The 15,709-nt window shown below is 38.9% G+C and overlaps 1 protein-coding gene across 6 annotated transcripts in view; it reads right to left on the reverse strand.

Moving 5' to 3' along the window:
- Positions 1 to 9,856: 9,856 nt before the first annotated feature.
- KAT2B (lysine acetyltransferase 2B) overlaps positions 9,857 to 15,709 on the reverse strand; it is a 103,366-nt gene continuing 97,513 nt past the window's right edge. For 3 of the 6 annotated variants that reach the window (XM_083188755.1, XM_083188754.1, XM_083188753.1), the window contains one exon: positions 9,857 to 14,258. In XM_083188755.1, coding sequence (XP_083044881.1) covers positions 14,065 to 14,258 — 194 coding nt within the window. In that variant the 3' untranslated portion in view covers positions 9,857 to 14,064. The remainder of the gene's footprint in view (positions 14,259 to 15,709) is intronic. The other 3 variants (XM_083188757.1, XM_083188756.1, XM_083188758.1) reach the window with 2 other exon arrangements.

The raw sequence follows: 15,709 nt of genomic DNA on the forward strand, positions 1-15,709 counted from the left end.
CAGCAGGTATACTGTAAATTCATGTATTCCACAATTACAAATAAATGTAATGTTCTGATTAGAGCACAAAATAATTTTCAGTGTTGCATTTGCACATGGTCCTGCCTCTCTGTGAGACGTTCAATACACTTAACTGCTAATTAATATTCAGTGTCCTGAGTAACGTCAAAGTACATACACTTGAATAAAGACACAAACATGCTATATGAATAAGACGCTGGAGATTGTCCACCTTTATTTACACAGATGCAGAACAGTGTGTACTACCTGCTCGACGCCTTGTTTTGAAACACCTTTCCCTTTCATTCTTAGTCACTAGTGTGTGTGTGTGTGTGTGTGTGTGTGTGTGTGTTCATATTGTTTTTTTTTTTTTTTTAATTCTAATAATTTCTATTTTACTAAAATGAGGTACACAAAAAGTACCGCTTTCTCTCATCCATGTTCTCTCCATATTTTTGTCCAGTGGTAGCACACCCCCATATTACCATGATCTAATGGCATAGACAATAACTTGGGGGTCCTCTCCATCTTAGTGTCCTGTGCGATTGGCACGATACCCTCCTTTTTTTTTTTTCCCTCTACACTACATCTAGTGACGCTTGTACAATTCAACGTCAGACATATTGTTAAATATCATATCCCAATTGTATACTTTACTTTAAATACACCAATTCCTTAAATAATTCACAAATAATTTGTGGTATAAACTATGAATCTCTCATTTATTGATGCTCTGGTGCAACCATTTAGTTCTAAACTCCTAATCAACCACCAAACCCATAGCAATTGTACCATTTTAAAAACTGCTTTGAACAACTAAGGCTATCTGTTAATATTGCTGTATAAGTATTACATATGGAAATAGCCCTGTCAAAAAGAATTCTGCAACTGAATTAGAACATACAGTAAAAACATTTAATCACTTTTATTAGGAGCCTTTATAGTACTGCTTAGGATCCTTGCCAGTAGAAAATTGGGTATTTGTGACATGCACTGTGACAGGTGCTGGAAACATTCCTTAGAGATTCTAGTTCATGTAACCTAATGGCATCATATGATTGCAGATTTGTTGACTGCCCATACATGTTTGTGGTTTGTTCCACCGCATCCCAAAGATGTTCTGTTGAGTTATGTTGCCTGGAGGCCATTGGAGTGCTCAGTCATACTTCATTGTCCTGCCAGAGGTAGTCTTCAGAACAGGGTCCGACTATGATCCTAAAAGGATGCTCAAGGTCTGAAACTTTACTCTGGTTAGCTGTGGCAACGTAATGATACTCACACACTATTAAAGGGTCTAAAAATGTGCCCAAAAATCCTTAAAACATTTAGTTGCCACCACTAGCCTGAACTATTGATACAAGGTAGGATGGGTCCTTCATCTGCATCCAGAAATTGTGAATAATCAAACCAGATCTGGTGGTCAGGGAATCTAACTCTGCACCAAAACCAGGACCTGTTCACTGCATTGGGAGAGTTGCATGGTCCACTGCATTGGGAGAGTTACATTCCTTGTGCTTGAATATCTCCTCTCCAAGCATAAGCAGAGGTAAGCCCCAGTATTATCCCAGATCCAGCTGGTGGTGTAAACAGGGTTCAAGCTAATGTGATGCGGCTCAAAGCAGATGTTCAGTATCCCGGGCTGGACCTCTACTTTAAGTATTTGCTATATAGTATTCTGAGACAATGCTCCCTGAATTCATGCCGATAGAACTGCAGAGTTGTATGGAAGGATAAATATGCCTATTACCTTGAATAATGTGTTGCATCGGGGATGGGGGCTTGTCAAATAAATGGAACTAAACTGAAGACTACTTGGGGTCAGGAGACAATTAGATGAAGGTACACATGCAGCATTTTAGACACAACAAAGAGCAAATGGATGAAGCCAAGCTGTATAAAAGATACAAATCGAGGAATATATCAGGGGAGTGAGGGGTCAATGCCGAATTCCTTGTGAGCCCAAGCTGTGCATTTACCTGTCCATTGTTGAAGGACAGATCATTGTGTTCACTTTTCTTTCCAGCCATAATATCCTGGTTCTCACATTCATCCATTTAGAAAGACAATGGACTTGGAATCTGCAGAGCTTGAAGTTTGGAAGTGTTGCTAGGAAAGGTTCCATATGGTCTAAATTAGTACATTGTGGTGGTGTTCTGGGGCAAGTTCTTTGTGCCAAGGATCTATCTGGTTACCATGTTCACATTCTCTATAACAGGGCAGGCCAACCTTTGGCTCTCCAGATGTTGTGAAACTACAAATCCCAGCATGCCTTGCCACAGTTTTAACACTCCCTTATAGCAAAACTGTGGCAAGGCATGATGAGATTTGTAGTTTGGCAACATCTGGGGAGCCACAAGTTGGCCAGGCCTGCTCTATAACATATCAACAGGCCTGCATTACTGTACAATAATCACTTCATATCCATACAAACATTTTGTTAATGATTGCCCATATTCAGATATATCTTATTTCCACAAGGATGTTTAACTGTATTGTCCCATGCTGATTGATCTCAGAAAATAACCACATGGCGGAGAAGTTCTCACAAACCGCATGAGAGATAAAGTAAATATTGATTGGCTGAAGAACTGATAATAGCAAGTAAAAGTCAATATGTTGGAGAATAGCGAGGGACAAAGCCACAATTAATAGGCAAGCTAACACTGTTTAAAGCAGGCATGCACAAACTATGACCCTCCAGCTTTTGTGAAACTACATCAGGCCTTGCCATAGGTTTAGCATTCCTAATCGCAAAACTGTGGCAAGGCATGCTGGGATGTGTAGTTTCACAACAGCTGGAGGGCCACAGTTTGGACATGGCTGCTTTTGAAGCCTCAAATGAGAAACACATCAAGCATTACTAATGCAATGCTTGGAAGAAGGGAGTATAAAGATGATGTCTCGAGCTGGGCACACCCTACCAAAGGTAGGCAACCTGTGACACTTGCTGCCAAACTGCAAATCACAACATGCTGCAGGTGTTCATTTGGGGCATGATCATTATGTAGATGTGCAGTTTCAAATCACCCGTTAAAAGTTGCAGGTTTGTCCCAAAACTCAGCCATCATAATAGCCTGTGTGTTTTTAAGTTTGAGGCTACTACATTTTCCAATTGTTTAAGAATTTTCTCATATGCAAACTTGCATATTGAAATGTAAGTTACATTACTAGGTGCAAGTTTTGACAGATCAGTGAAATCTATGCATTCTTCTGCGTATAAAAGTTGAGTACAATTATACGTCTATATTTTTTTCTAATGACATTGGATCCAGCCCCAGTTGTTAAAACACAGGGAGGAAATTGTGACAGATTTTCCTTTATTTGAACATAGGTTATAAAACGTTCATCCACATCTGAATTAGGCTTAAAGTTCTTGCCCCTGTTCCTGAGCATTCACACCCTTAGGGACTGGTTTAGGAATTCTGAACACCTTCTTATTGGATGAAGACAAATTAAGATTTTTACATGTACTGTAAAATAGTTTTGGAGAAGGGGAGGGGAGTGTGAGCATGCATTCGGCTCACTTAAAGTAGTTAATGTAAGAACGAACTATTGCATTTTAAGAATATAAGGAAAACTACCATTACCTATTAGTAAGGCTGTTGGCAGTGCACCTTGGGGTTTCTGGAGACTAATGAAGATTAGTAGGTGTATTTTAGAAAAGGGATTAACCCTTTGAGTGCCAAGTGATTAGTCAAAATTAGTGTGAAAATTGCCAAGCAAACATTTTTTTATTCATCATAATGACCTGTATGGAAGTACATTTATTTATATATGCAAAGTCTATCTAATTTATTCATGTCGCACGCAACCAATAAGCGAATGTCCAGATTTATAATCAATGAATATTATTTATAAGTGTAACCAGATGAAACTGTATCATGGATAATAAATATAACAATACAGGTATTATACATAATAACGATTATTATTCCAGCATCCTTAAATACAATTAACCTCAGTGTTATATGTGTGTGTGTGTGTGAATACAGCGCGGGAGGGGGCATGGCTATGAAGAAGCAGCCATTTTGTGATACCAAGTCTTTGTGTCCGCCATTTTGTGTACCGCCGCATGGCACACAAAGGAACCTTAGTCGGCCATTTTGGCCAGGGCACATGTAGTCTGCCGCATGGCATTCTGCCATCTTAGATTTCTCCACATGGCACACAAAGGAACCTTAACAATCTACAGGCTCAAACAGCGGCCTGGCAATCACACATAAACTGCCTGTACTTTCATATAATTGCTTTCCACAACGTTTACTTAAAATTACCTCTAACCTGCATCATGCGTTACTCACAATCCTGAATATAACTTGCACATTCATCAAACACACTATCCCTGCAGCATCATGCTAACAACACACAAAGCATTCACACTCTTCAATACAAAGAGTCCATACATGCTCACGCATAGCCTTACACATGCGTTCAGATTCCTGCGTCCCTTTGAGAACAACACACTCACTTTCATACAAAGAGTCCATACAATATACTACAAAACTCCTAACAATCACACTAGGACATACAAGGGCCAGTCCAAACACCAATGTTAGCCGTTTACCGGCACAAAGGACACACTGCAGGCCGGAGCCTGCCGCACATGTCTACAATTGATTCCAGGCCTTATTCTGCTTATCCCTCTGGTATGACATAGGATAGTATCTCAATCTAACAAGCCAAACAGATCCTCTCCTAACAGATCAAAAACACCACACTTCCAACACAATAAACCTCCACACGGTACAGGGCCAACACACCATTGATCCTGCTGATCCACCTATACTCCACTCACGATTCATAACTACAGGCTAATAACACAGCACGTTTCAACCATTAGATCTAAGTATGATATACTATTACACTGCCTTATCTCAATTTATCTTAGCTAAACATCATTCACACAGGTCACCCTCAACTACAGACAGAAGCTTTCTTTGTGTAACCATATGAAAACATATTCTGGGCCTAAACACATGTTATTGTCCGAAAATAACTAAGAATGGAAGCTAACTACTCTTAAACTCTCTAACATAATCCATATTCCATAACCGGGGTCCTAGTACACAATTCGATTAGTCCTACAAATATACGTTACTCAAAGCCATGTGCCATCTTGTCCAGGAGTGCTGCATTCCATCTTATCAGGGCCAGGTTCCAAAAGCAAGTAAGTAAAAGCTGTATATTTACTTCCCAAGAAAACTCACTTCTGTGGGCTCCATTCATCACTGGCCCACCCCTTTGTTTACGGTAACCTGTGACTGGCTCAGGTGCTTTCCAGAGACCATTCAGTCATCTCCTTTCATTAGCCTACAGACACGCCCCTCTGTTGGCTGTATCTTAAGTGTGAGTTTATAATTTGTAATAACATGCGAGTGCAATATCATATGGAATTCTAATAACTGTCATCTGACAGCTAATGTAATTCTACACATTTAGAGACTAAACATGACCTATATGGGATAAAAGATTATTTATCCCTGACTATATTAATGTTAGGGGCATGGTTATAATTATAATTATGGAAATTATATGCTGGGAAAAATTAGACATTGACACCTGTAATGTTTACCTTTTATATAGGAAATATAATCTTTCTTACACAACAGTTTGTATTTGAATTTATTTAACCAATGTGAGCGATTCTGGTATATATCTCACAGAGCTGTTGGAATATTTTGCGCATCGCTCACAGATGTTGGCATCTGGTGTATGTAACCATTCTGACTGTATTGTTGACCTTACAGCCACTTTGCATTACAGAGGTCTAATACAGTATTTATGATATATGTATGTGGCCTTCTGTACTTTCTGGTTTCTACACATTGGGGTTATTCTATTAGGATATATATAGTAAAGAAAAAAAACTTCTTGGTGCTGGACTTTCTCTGTATCTGCAGCATTAGTACCTAAGGTTACTCCCCAAGTAACAAAGTGCAATAGTGAATAAGGAATTTGAAAGTGACTTTGTGCACTGATACTTACGGTATATTTATATGATGTATATCACACTTCACCTTCCTAAATCATGTGTAAGTGGAGATAAGGGAAGTGTCATTCCTTTTCTCTATCCTTCACCTATCTTTTAACTCCTTTGCGCAGCATGGGCCTCCATTTTAAAATATGGGTTCAGGAACCATATGAAAGATATAAAATCAACTATGGTATAGTACGTCCAAGCAGGTACATAAAATGTATTAAATAACAATATGACAATATATATACAAAAAGCAAAACATATTTAAAATAGATGATTCCTGCGCATATGCAGAGGCAGGGTGCGAGCAGGCATGGCAAACTACATGTTCACCATACCAATCACACATAAACAGCCTATGGGAAAGCCCAGCTTTTCATGGGTGTTCCTATGGTAATCGCCCGGTGATGTGGGTGCGGGGGTAGGGCAGCAAACATCACCGGATGTCCGCAGTCTGCCTACTTCACACACAGGGTGTTTGGAGATCAGAGACACCATAGAGGTGTCTCTGATCTGCGAGTGCTCGAGAAATCATTTGATAGTCTCCAACCATTGAATGATTTCTCCCAGCTGCAAATGGATTATGCAAATCATACATTTGCAGCTATGCGGGGGATTGCGGCGTGCGAAGGGGGAGGGCGGCCTTTGATGCACTTGCAAGGCTGCAAAATTTGCAGCCTTGCGAGTCTACCAAAATAAAATCCATTGTGTGGTTTTTCCAGGGAAAGAAAGTTTATGTGGAAATTAAAAAAATCTGATGTCCCTGGTATAAAATGCTCAACTAAATATTTTCACCCTTAAAATTGCCTGTATGCTTACATACCACCTCTCATAAGCAAGGTGCTTATATTTATAGTGGTTTCTTAATACTTTGATACATGCTAAAGCCACATGGCCCAAAAATATGCTAGAATATAAAGAACTGCTCTGACGCACTCCTAATGGCAACCTTTTTCTAGTGTATAATTCAGTAATTTTTCAATTCGCGGCACACCAAACAAGATATTACATTTGCCAAGGCACACAATTAGACCAGTACACGTTGGCCTCCCAGAAAAAAACAAAACATTGACCCCCCCATATGAAAAAACAATCACACTGGTCCCCACAGGTAACAAAAATAAAATACATTGGCCCTCACATGAAAACAAAAGGCCAATGTATAACAGTTGAACTGCTGGTGGTGGCTGTTAACAGGTGTGAACATCTCTAGATCTGGTGGCACACTTGGTACATGATATCACTTAGTTCTAATGTAAGCAGCATGTCACTATTACACAAAAAAAGGTGCTCAAGAATATTTAAGTTGACTTTATATAAAATAAAAAATATAATATGATTCTTCATATCCCCCTTATAATTTGTACTCCAATAGGCTTGTATATTTGAATTGTAATACATAGATGTATTTTCGCTACCTTCTTAAAATGAAATTCAACTTGATTCTTTCCTTCACGAGGGGAAAAAATGAAACAATTTAAAGTACTACATAATATTACTGACCGTTTCCTTAATATACACACTGAACTGCTGAAGTAATTGTAGAACTGAAAACATAAAACCCTTATTGCTTTTTTTTCTGGGAAAGAAAGTGAATATACTTTACAAGAGCAATCTGCACTCTTCGTTTAAGCACTTTTTGGCAAATTAAAATTTTCCAATAATCACAATTTGCAACAAACATGCTGCAGACTTCAACTTGTTCTCAGACTTTTAATGTCTTACCATTGATTATTCAAAACATTTAACAAACTTGTATATACATAAAAATCTAAATGAAAGTTATTGTTGCCTTTTTCATTATACATAGTATATCTGAATAGTTTTACACAAAGACAATTCCAAAATACCTTTATATAATTTAAAACTAATCTGATACAATATATTAACTTTACAAAGGTATATTATTTGCTATATAAAGCATTTGCAAAAACCAAGCATTCTACTCCAGCATTATTGCACAATATCTATATGAAAATATCATTCTTTTAAATTATAAAACATAATGCATTCAATATAGAAATGGCAGTCTTGACAATACAACAGTGTCGCTACTCAACATTAACACATAAAGGGGATATCGTTTTTCATTTAAATTGTTTATTGTCTAGAACATTGAAGCTCACAAGTTCCAGTTTATGAAAAGTATAGATTTTTTTAAACTCTAAATTCATGCAACTGAATTGTTATGAATTTACCTGTATGTTCGCTTCATTTAAAAATAGCCCCACAAAAACTAAAATACAAGCTACCGTATATATATATAAAACAGCTATATATTTATAATTTGTGCACAAATTTCTGACCAGAACTTTAGATATGTCTCATAGCAGAGGACAATGCATTTCTCTTCATGCACAGCGCTATTGCAGGTTATCCCAAATTGATTTACTCTGGCTATACCAGTTAAACTTAGTCACTTGTTACGGATTCGGCATGAAAAGCCGGCGGTCGGGATCCCGGCGTTCAAAATCCCGACGCCGGAATCCCGACAAGGGGGGGACGTGGATCACCCCCTCTTGCGGGCTCGCTGCGCTCGCCACGCAGTGGGCTCGGTGCCTCGCTACGCTCGGCACACTAATTTATTCTCCCTCCGAGGGTGTCGTGGACACCCACGAGGGGGAGAAAGTGTCGGAATTCCGGTGTCGGGATCCCGACCGCCGGTATTTAAACTGCATCCCCTTGTTACTATATAACCTAGGCCAGGGGTAGCCAACTCCAGTCTGAGAGCTACCAACAGTTCACGTTTTCCAGGTCTCCTCACAGAATCACAAGTGAAGTAATGAGCTCCACCTGTGGATCATTTATAATGGGTCAGTAATGAATACACCTGTGCCTCAGCTAGGTGATCTAGAAAACGTGAACTGTTGGTAGCTCTCGAGGACTGGAGTTGGCTACCACTGACCTAGGCTAATAATTGCAGATGTGTCTTCCTACATTTTGCCTCAATACATTACACAGCAGCAGATGCAAATCCGTTAGCATCAGGCATCTATTTTTTTTATGTTGAAAATGCATCTTATTCACATCGCTATGTGACAAAAACACATACTACTGATTAAAATTATTCCACTTTTGCTATTCATATAGGTCAGCTTTACAATAACAAATAAGACACACAAGCACCTTCAGCTGATATATGGCATGCCTATATTCTGTGTGACTGCACCTGTATCTGAATACAAAATGGAAAGTAGCGTTGTATTTCATATGCAGAAAGTGGCACAATGCACACAGAATCTAGTCTGCAAATAATTTGATTCAGCATAAGATGCTTGTGCGTCCTATAAATTTTTTGCGAATAAGGTGCATATAAAAGGAAAGTCCTGTTAAGTCCTGATGCAGATGCTTACCAGTTAAGTCCTGTCAGAGTTGTAACCTTTGTAATATGACATAACATTGGAAAGCCGTAGCTACTTTAGGTATTTAGGTTTAGTTATTTATGTGCCATATGGCAGTGGTTCCCAACCCTGGTCCTCAAGTACCCCCAACAGTGTATGTTATGCAGGTCTCCACAGAGAATCACAAGTGCTTTAATTAGCTCCACCTGTGGATCTTTCCAAATGTGCCTGAATAATGCCGGGTGACCTGGAAAACGTGCACTGTTGGGGGTACTTGAGGACCAGGGTTGAGAACCACTGCCATATGGTATGAGACACACATATGGCATGACTTAGGATAAAACTATGAAAAGTACAAGAAATACTACCAGTGGCAGAAATACTAAGTCATGCCATATGTGTGTCTCATACCATATGGCAGTGGTTCTCAACCCTGGTCCTCAAGTACCCCCAACAGTGCACGTTTTCCAGGTCACCCGGCATTATTCAGGCACATTTGGAAAGATCCACAGGTGGAGCTAATTAAAGCACTTGTGATTCTCTGTGGAGACCTGCAAAACATACACTGTTGGGGGTACTTGAGGACCAGGGTTGAGAACCACTGCCATATGGTATGAGACACACATATGGCATGACTTAGTATTTCTGCCACTGGTAGTATTTCTTGTACTTTTCATAGTTTTATCCTATCATCTATGTTAAGGTGCCCACAGACACTACAATTGTACTGTGCTATGCGTTTTTGTCTGTACAATGGTTCTATACAATTTTTCTTCCAGCTTGCGATGCAATGTGCACTTGGATGCATACGATGCGTTGTGATGAACCCATGTTTGTAATGTTAAATTTCAGATGTAGTCTAAAAAGTACGTGCAGCACGTACTTTTTTAGACATACAATATCGGGCTCCCGGGGACGCGCATCGCACAAGCCCATAAACACCATCCAATAATTGTACATAAGATGCGTTTTGTACTTAAAAAGTACAAAACGCATTCGATAATTGATGCGTCTGTGGGCACCTTTACAATTTAGCTGCATCCAGTCACTTCTAGTGTGCTAGGTGTAGAGGATTAGTTTTTCTGCCACAATGCTGCATGGCAGGATGCATGATGGTGTGTCATGCAGGTCAGTCACAGTGCTGCTGTAAACGCCAGCAGCAGTGTCCACTCATGCATTATATTTTTGCTCTATTACTAATGTGACTTAGATGCATGTTTGGTACAAAACTGCATGGCAGGATGCATAGGGAGGCACAATCACATAGGACCTTATTCTGGTACACACGCAATGCTGAAAAATATGTGAGTGGATGTAACAGACACACACACCCCCCCCCCCCCCCCCCCCGCACTGAATTCCCCGCACGGCTGTGTGTGGATGTTTTGCATAAACATCCATTCGCAGGCTTGGGTGCGGGGGCCAAATCATTCGATGGTCGAATCATTTCAAAGGTGCGCGCAAAACTTAGATACTCTCTGGTGTCTTAGCTGTCCGCCCTCTTCCTGTACAGGGAACACACAAAGCTGACATCTGGTGACATCAGCTGCCCGCCCCTACCACCTGCATCACAGAACCATTTGCATGGGAACGCACATGAAACGATGGGCGTTCCCATTGATGCAGCCCCTCATTGCCATCGCCGCCCCCACCCACACTGCTAGATGCAAACAAGTCAACAAACTAGCAGTTCGCTGTGCCCACTTACACCCGGCATCTGCGCATAAATGCACAGAAGCAAAACATCGCTCCCTGTGCGAATGCGTAGAGGAGCGATGAAACCAGAATAAGGCATTTGTCATGATTCTGAGAAGCTTTGCTCTTCATAATCCAGTCTCAATTTATATAATAACTCAACCTTTAAATAGTTGTGAGCAAAGTCCAGAGCAAAGGATACAGTAGCTGTGAGTTTATGCAATCTATATTAAGAACAATTCCCTTAACTGTATTTGCTCCAACATGTGTGCATGGACAAAACACATTTACCTGTATGCAGCTATGTACACATCTTTGAGGACAGACCACCCCTATCCATACTGCTGGTTTGATGCACATCATTATAAATGTGCACTTGCACCATCTCTATCCCTGTTGCAAATGATCTGCCTGTAAACCGACATTTACATGTTTATACCACACACAATTCTGTTGACATGCCCGCCCTTATGCTGGCCACACATCAGACCAACTTTCCTCCAACCATCCAACTAGTTGCTTGGATGGAATACAAATATGGTACTGGATTGGAGCAAAGGACAATCAAAAATGTGCTCGCAAACCCAGGAAAATGGACAAAAACATTCAGTCAAATTGTTTAAATCAACTACAGTACCGTGTCTGAGCAACAGTTTTTGTCCTTTTCCAGATTTTGGGAGAAAATTTCTGAAGTAAATATTAAATTTGCTCCCATCCAGTACCATATTTTTATTCCATCCAAGCAACTAGTTGAATGGTTGGAGGAAAGTTGGTCTGATGTGTGGCCAGCATTAGTCTTTGGTAGCAAGTGCAGATGTGACAGATGCATGAGACTGCACTACATTCTCTTAGTAAGCTCAAGGTCAGAGCATGCTCAGTCTGAAAATACCGAAGATATATTTGCCATAATGACTTTGTATCCTATCAGCCCTATTGCACGAAGTAACATTTACCTCCTCTGCTTTAAATCACTACTATTATCTGCATTTCGGAGATGACAAAGGTAAACCTCCTCCATCAAATCACCTGGCATGAGCAAGGAGTTTGAGGTTTTATACATCTGCAATGTTGCCGTTACATGGTTGTTTAGACTGCTATACGAAGATTATGCTGCGAGTTCCTCCTTGTATGTACAAGGATAGTTATAAGATGAACAACATCGCATCATTTCCAGAGAGACACTTTATCCTCATTAAGTAAAAAAATGCTCCTGCATGTCCGTAATGATGCACAGTGCACGTGGGTTCATATTCTACGCCTGCATGTCCACAATGATGTGCGGTGCACATGGGCACACAATCTGCACCCAGATGTGTACAACAATACACGCGGGCGCACATTCAAATTTTTCATATTTGGTTTTGCATATTTGCAACTTGGTGAATGCCAGGTCCAAAAATGCTATTACATTTATATATGGATTGTAAATGTATTTATAAAATGCACGTTTTGCAATGTAGTCATACTAATTTAATAGCCTGGCAGCCAATATGCCTAAACAAGTCCTGCTGGTACACAACATTTGGAAATAAATGCACTTCATCTGTCTGAAAGTTATATCTACCTCTTATGGTGTGTACACACGGTACAATCAGGCATCGCATGCAGATCACACAGGTTTTTTACCGATTAGTGGAAATATAATGCAGATAGCATGAATTGTATGTAAATAGCACATGAGTTAACAAAGATTGCATAGCAAGTCGAATAGCGAAGGAAGCTCACCGTGTGTACACACCACAAGATTTGAGTGGAAGTTTTTTTAAATTATGTATCATTTCCCCTGACTTATTTCCAATATACTTGCCAGCTATTAAACTTGTAGCAAGTGTGCTTAACATTAGTCATTTATATTACAAGTTCTGTGTCCTACATCAGTTACAGCAACTGTCTAAAAAATATACAATCTATGAACAATCAAACTCATTACGACATATGCACTTCTGGTATACAATTATTACTACACATAGATATGGAATCTTTGAATGTTTTAAGCAAATATCATTCTACTCAAATGTAGCATTTGAGTTGTACAATGTTAAAATCCATTGAAACATTAACATTTGTTTTGTTAAAATACTGAAGTAGTTAGAAAAATAGATATGAAGTGTATTTATAAATAAACAAAAACCTTTGTTTGCCACAATTATTACGGGCAGGAGTGTGCCAACCAGAACAGGGATCTGGCAACACAAAACATTTTCAATTCTTTTTTACAGTTGGGAAACAATATGACGTGAATGTCTTTCACCTCTTAAATACAAAATAATTTTAGTCTTTCATAGTCTGTTGTATTCAATAGAGACTAAATTGTATGTAAAAATAAGCAGCCCCTGTCAATAAGACAAAATAATAACACTTTAAAACAAATGCCATCGATTTTTAAACACAAAAGATCTTGGTATAGAACCGGAGTCTTTTATGTTACTTGTACAAACCTAATAATATACAATATACCAAATTCATGATATCATTAAGATATGGGAAAGTGTATGATTGGTACTGTAACAGTACTAATTCTATTATTAAAATGGTCATCTACACATAGTTGAACAGAACTTTTCTAGTCCTAGAAAAACATAGATTACAAACATTTATCCCCATAAAAGTAATCTGTATCTAAAAACTTGAAAAATTAATACAATGACACTGCCTAAAATCAAATATTAGTGTCTGTGTTCTAGTTCAAATCAGATTATGTTTTACCTTATGGCCGGCATAAGCAAATCTATAATCTATTATTTATCTTAAACAGTGTTCTAGTTAGTGGTTAACAAGCTATTTTAACTCTGAACTTTTTACATTATAATACAAAACACTTCTAAATATACAAAACAGCTCATCTCAACATTATATACTCTAGGTCCTAAATATTTTAAAGCACCTTTTCTAATACAATCTATACAAAATTAAACCCTAAAAAATTGCTTAAAAGGTAACCAATATTATGAAGGTTAATAAGATCTCACGAGTGCAAATTGAAAAGCATGGTATGCAAACAGTAGGCCAGTCACTAATATCTGCATATTAACATAACACTGTAATCATTTCTCATTTGTCGATTAGTCCAGCTTCTTTAATTTTAGTGTAGAAGAATTTCTCCAGGATGTTTGCACATTTGAAGTATTCACTCTCTGGAGGATTATACTCTCTGCAGTTTGTAAAGATCCTCTGGAGATCTGCCATAAACAGCTTCTTTGTCACATAATATCTGTTCTTTACTCGTTCGCTCATGGTTTTGAGATCTGTATTTAAAAAAAATAATAATAATTGGATGTACAGTATGACCTTTGTTTTAAATACAAGTGTATTTGACATTTATAAATTCAAAATGTATTTGACGCCACACAATCTTCATGCATCTATGTTTCGGGGGAGCCTCATATCTCTATTATGGAGGAACCAGTTCCTTTCACTTAACCTTGGTCTATAACTTCACTATCCACTCCTCACATCATGACACTACCTGTTGTTATTGCTAACGATCACAAATGGACAGGTCATTACCTCCCACTGGTTCGGCATTGGGAGTCCATTTTGCATCAAGAAAACCATGAGGGGGGAGGGAGGGTGAATTTTATCTACTTCACTGGCACCTGGTCCTCTAAAATCAGGTGCCATGATAACATTTTCTGGAATAAGATATTTTAGTACTTATGTATTATCTGGACTCCCATGTTAAATGCACCCCATTTTTTCATACCCCTACTATCCAACTACGCATGGAGTTGATTTTATATAGTGTGGCGAGCACAGCGAGCCACCGTGCCCAAAGCGTGGCGAGGGGACGCGGTCTCATAAGAAAAACGGGAGTCCAGATATTACATAAGTACCGATATTTTATTAGTGTCATAGGAGTGGAAATTGGATACTTTTTTTAAGGTGCCCATTATTTTAAGCTGAAAGACAGCTTTTCCTCATGCAATAACCTCATGGCATTTTTTTTATATTTCAAGTGTTGCAGAAATCCATAATTTTACAAGCAATTGCAATAACCTCTAAGCACATATGGGCCCAATGCTTGCACAGTGATCCTACAACAAAAGCTGACCATGAAGAGTAGAGCCAGGTTACATCTGAACATGCATGAGGATGGCTTAGAAGACCAGGCCTTGGGCCTTGGTTGGGTGGATTTGTAGGAATACATAATATACAATATTAGATTGCAGTGGTGTACACTGTGTGGCACCACATAAATCAGCTTATGATGCTGTTAATTAGCAACTAGTTGTTCTTTTTTTTATAAATGTGTTTGGTTATAAAATAATAATGTTTTCATCTTTTTCTATTCCTGCAGTATTCTAAAAAAATTGCTGGGTATTACATGTGGGCATATCAATAATTCCCAAAACATACATCTCCATTGGTACTGGGAACATGGTGCAAGGGTCATGTTACCTGAGATCTGAGCCAAAGATATAATCAGAAACATGATACTGGCACCATGTTTTTGAAGATCTGCACTTGTTACCATAGGAATCACTAGGAAAATGGCGCAGTATATTGTAGCAGAGTGCCAAGTCTACTGAAGCTGGGGAAATAAGAGGAGCCCACACGGAGACTACACAAGGGCCTCCCCATGTCTCTTGATCCACCCCGGCACATATATATTTGCTAAACAGCTTTTTTCCAACTGCTGTTTGCATGCTAAATGACAAAAAGTGAAATTGGAAATGTTCTTTTACTGTTTCTTGTG

This window comes from Crinia signifera, chromosome 5, assembly GCF_055691185.1.
Source record: "Crinia signifera chromosome 5, ASM5569118v1, whole genome shotgun sequence".
Taxonomy (NCBI): domain Eukaryota; kingdom Metazoa; phylum Chordata; class Amphibia; order Anura; family Myobatrachidae; genus Crinia; species Crinia signifera.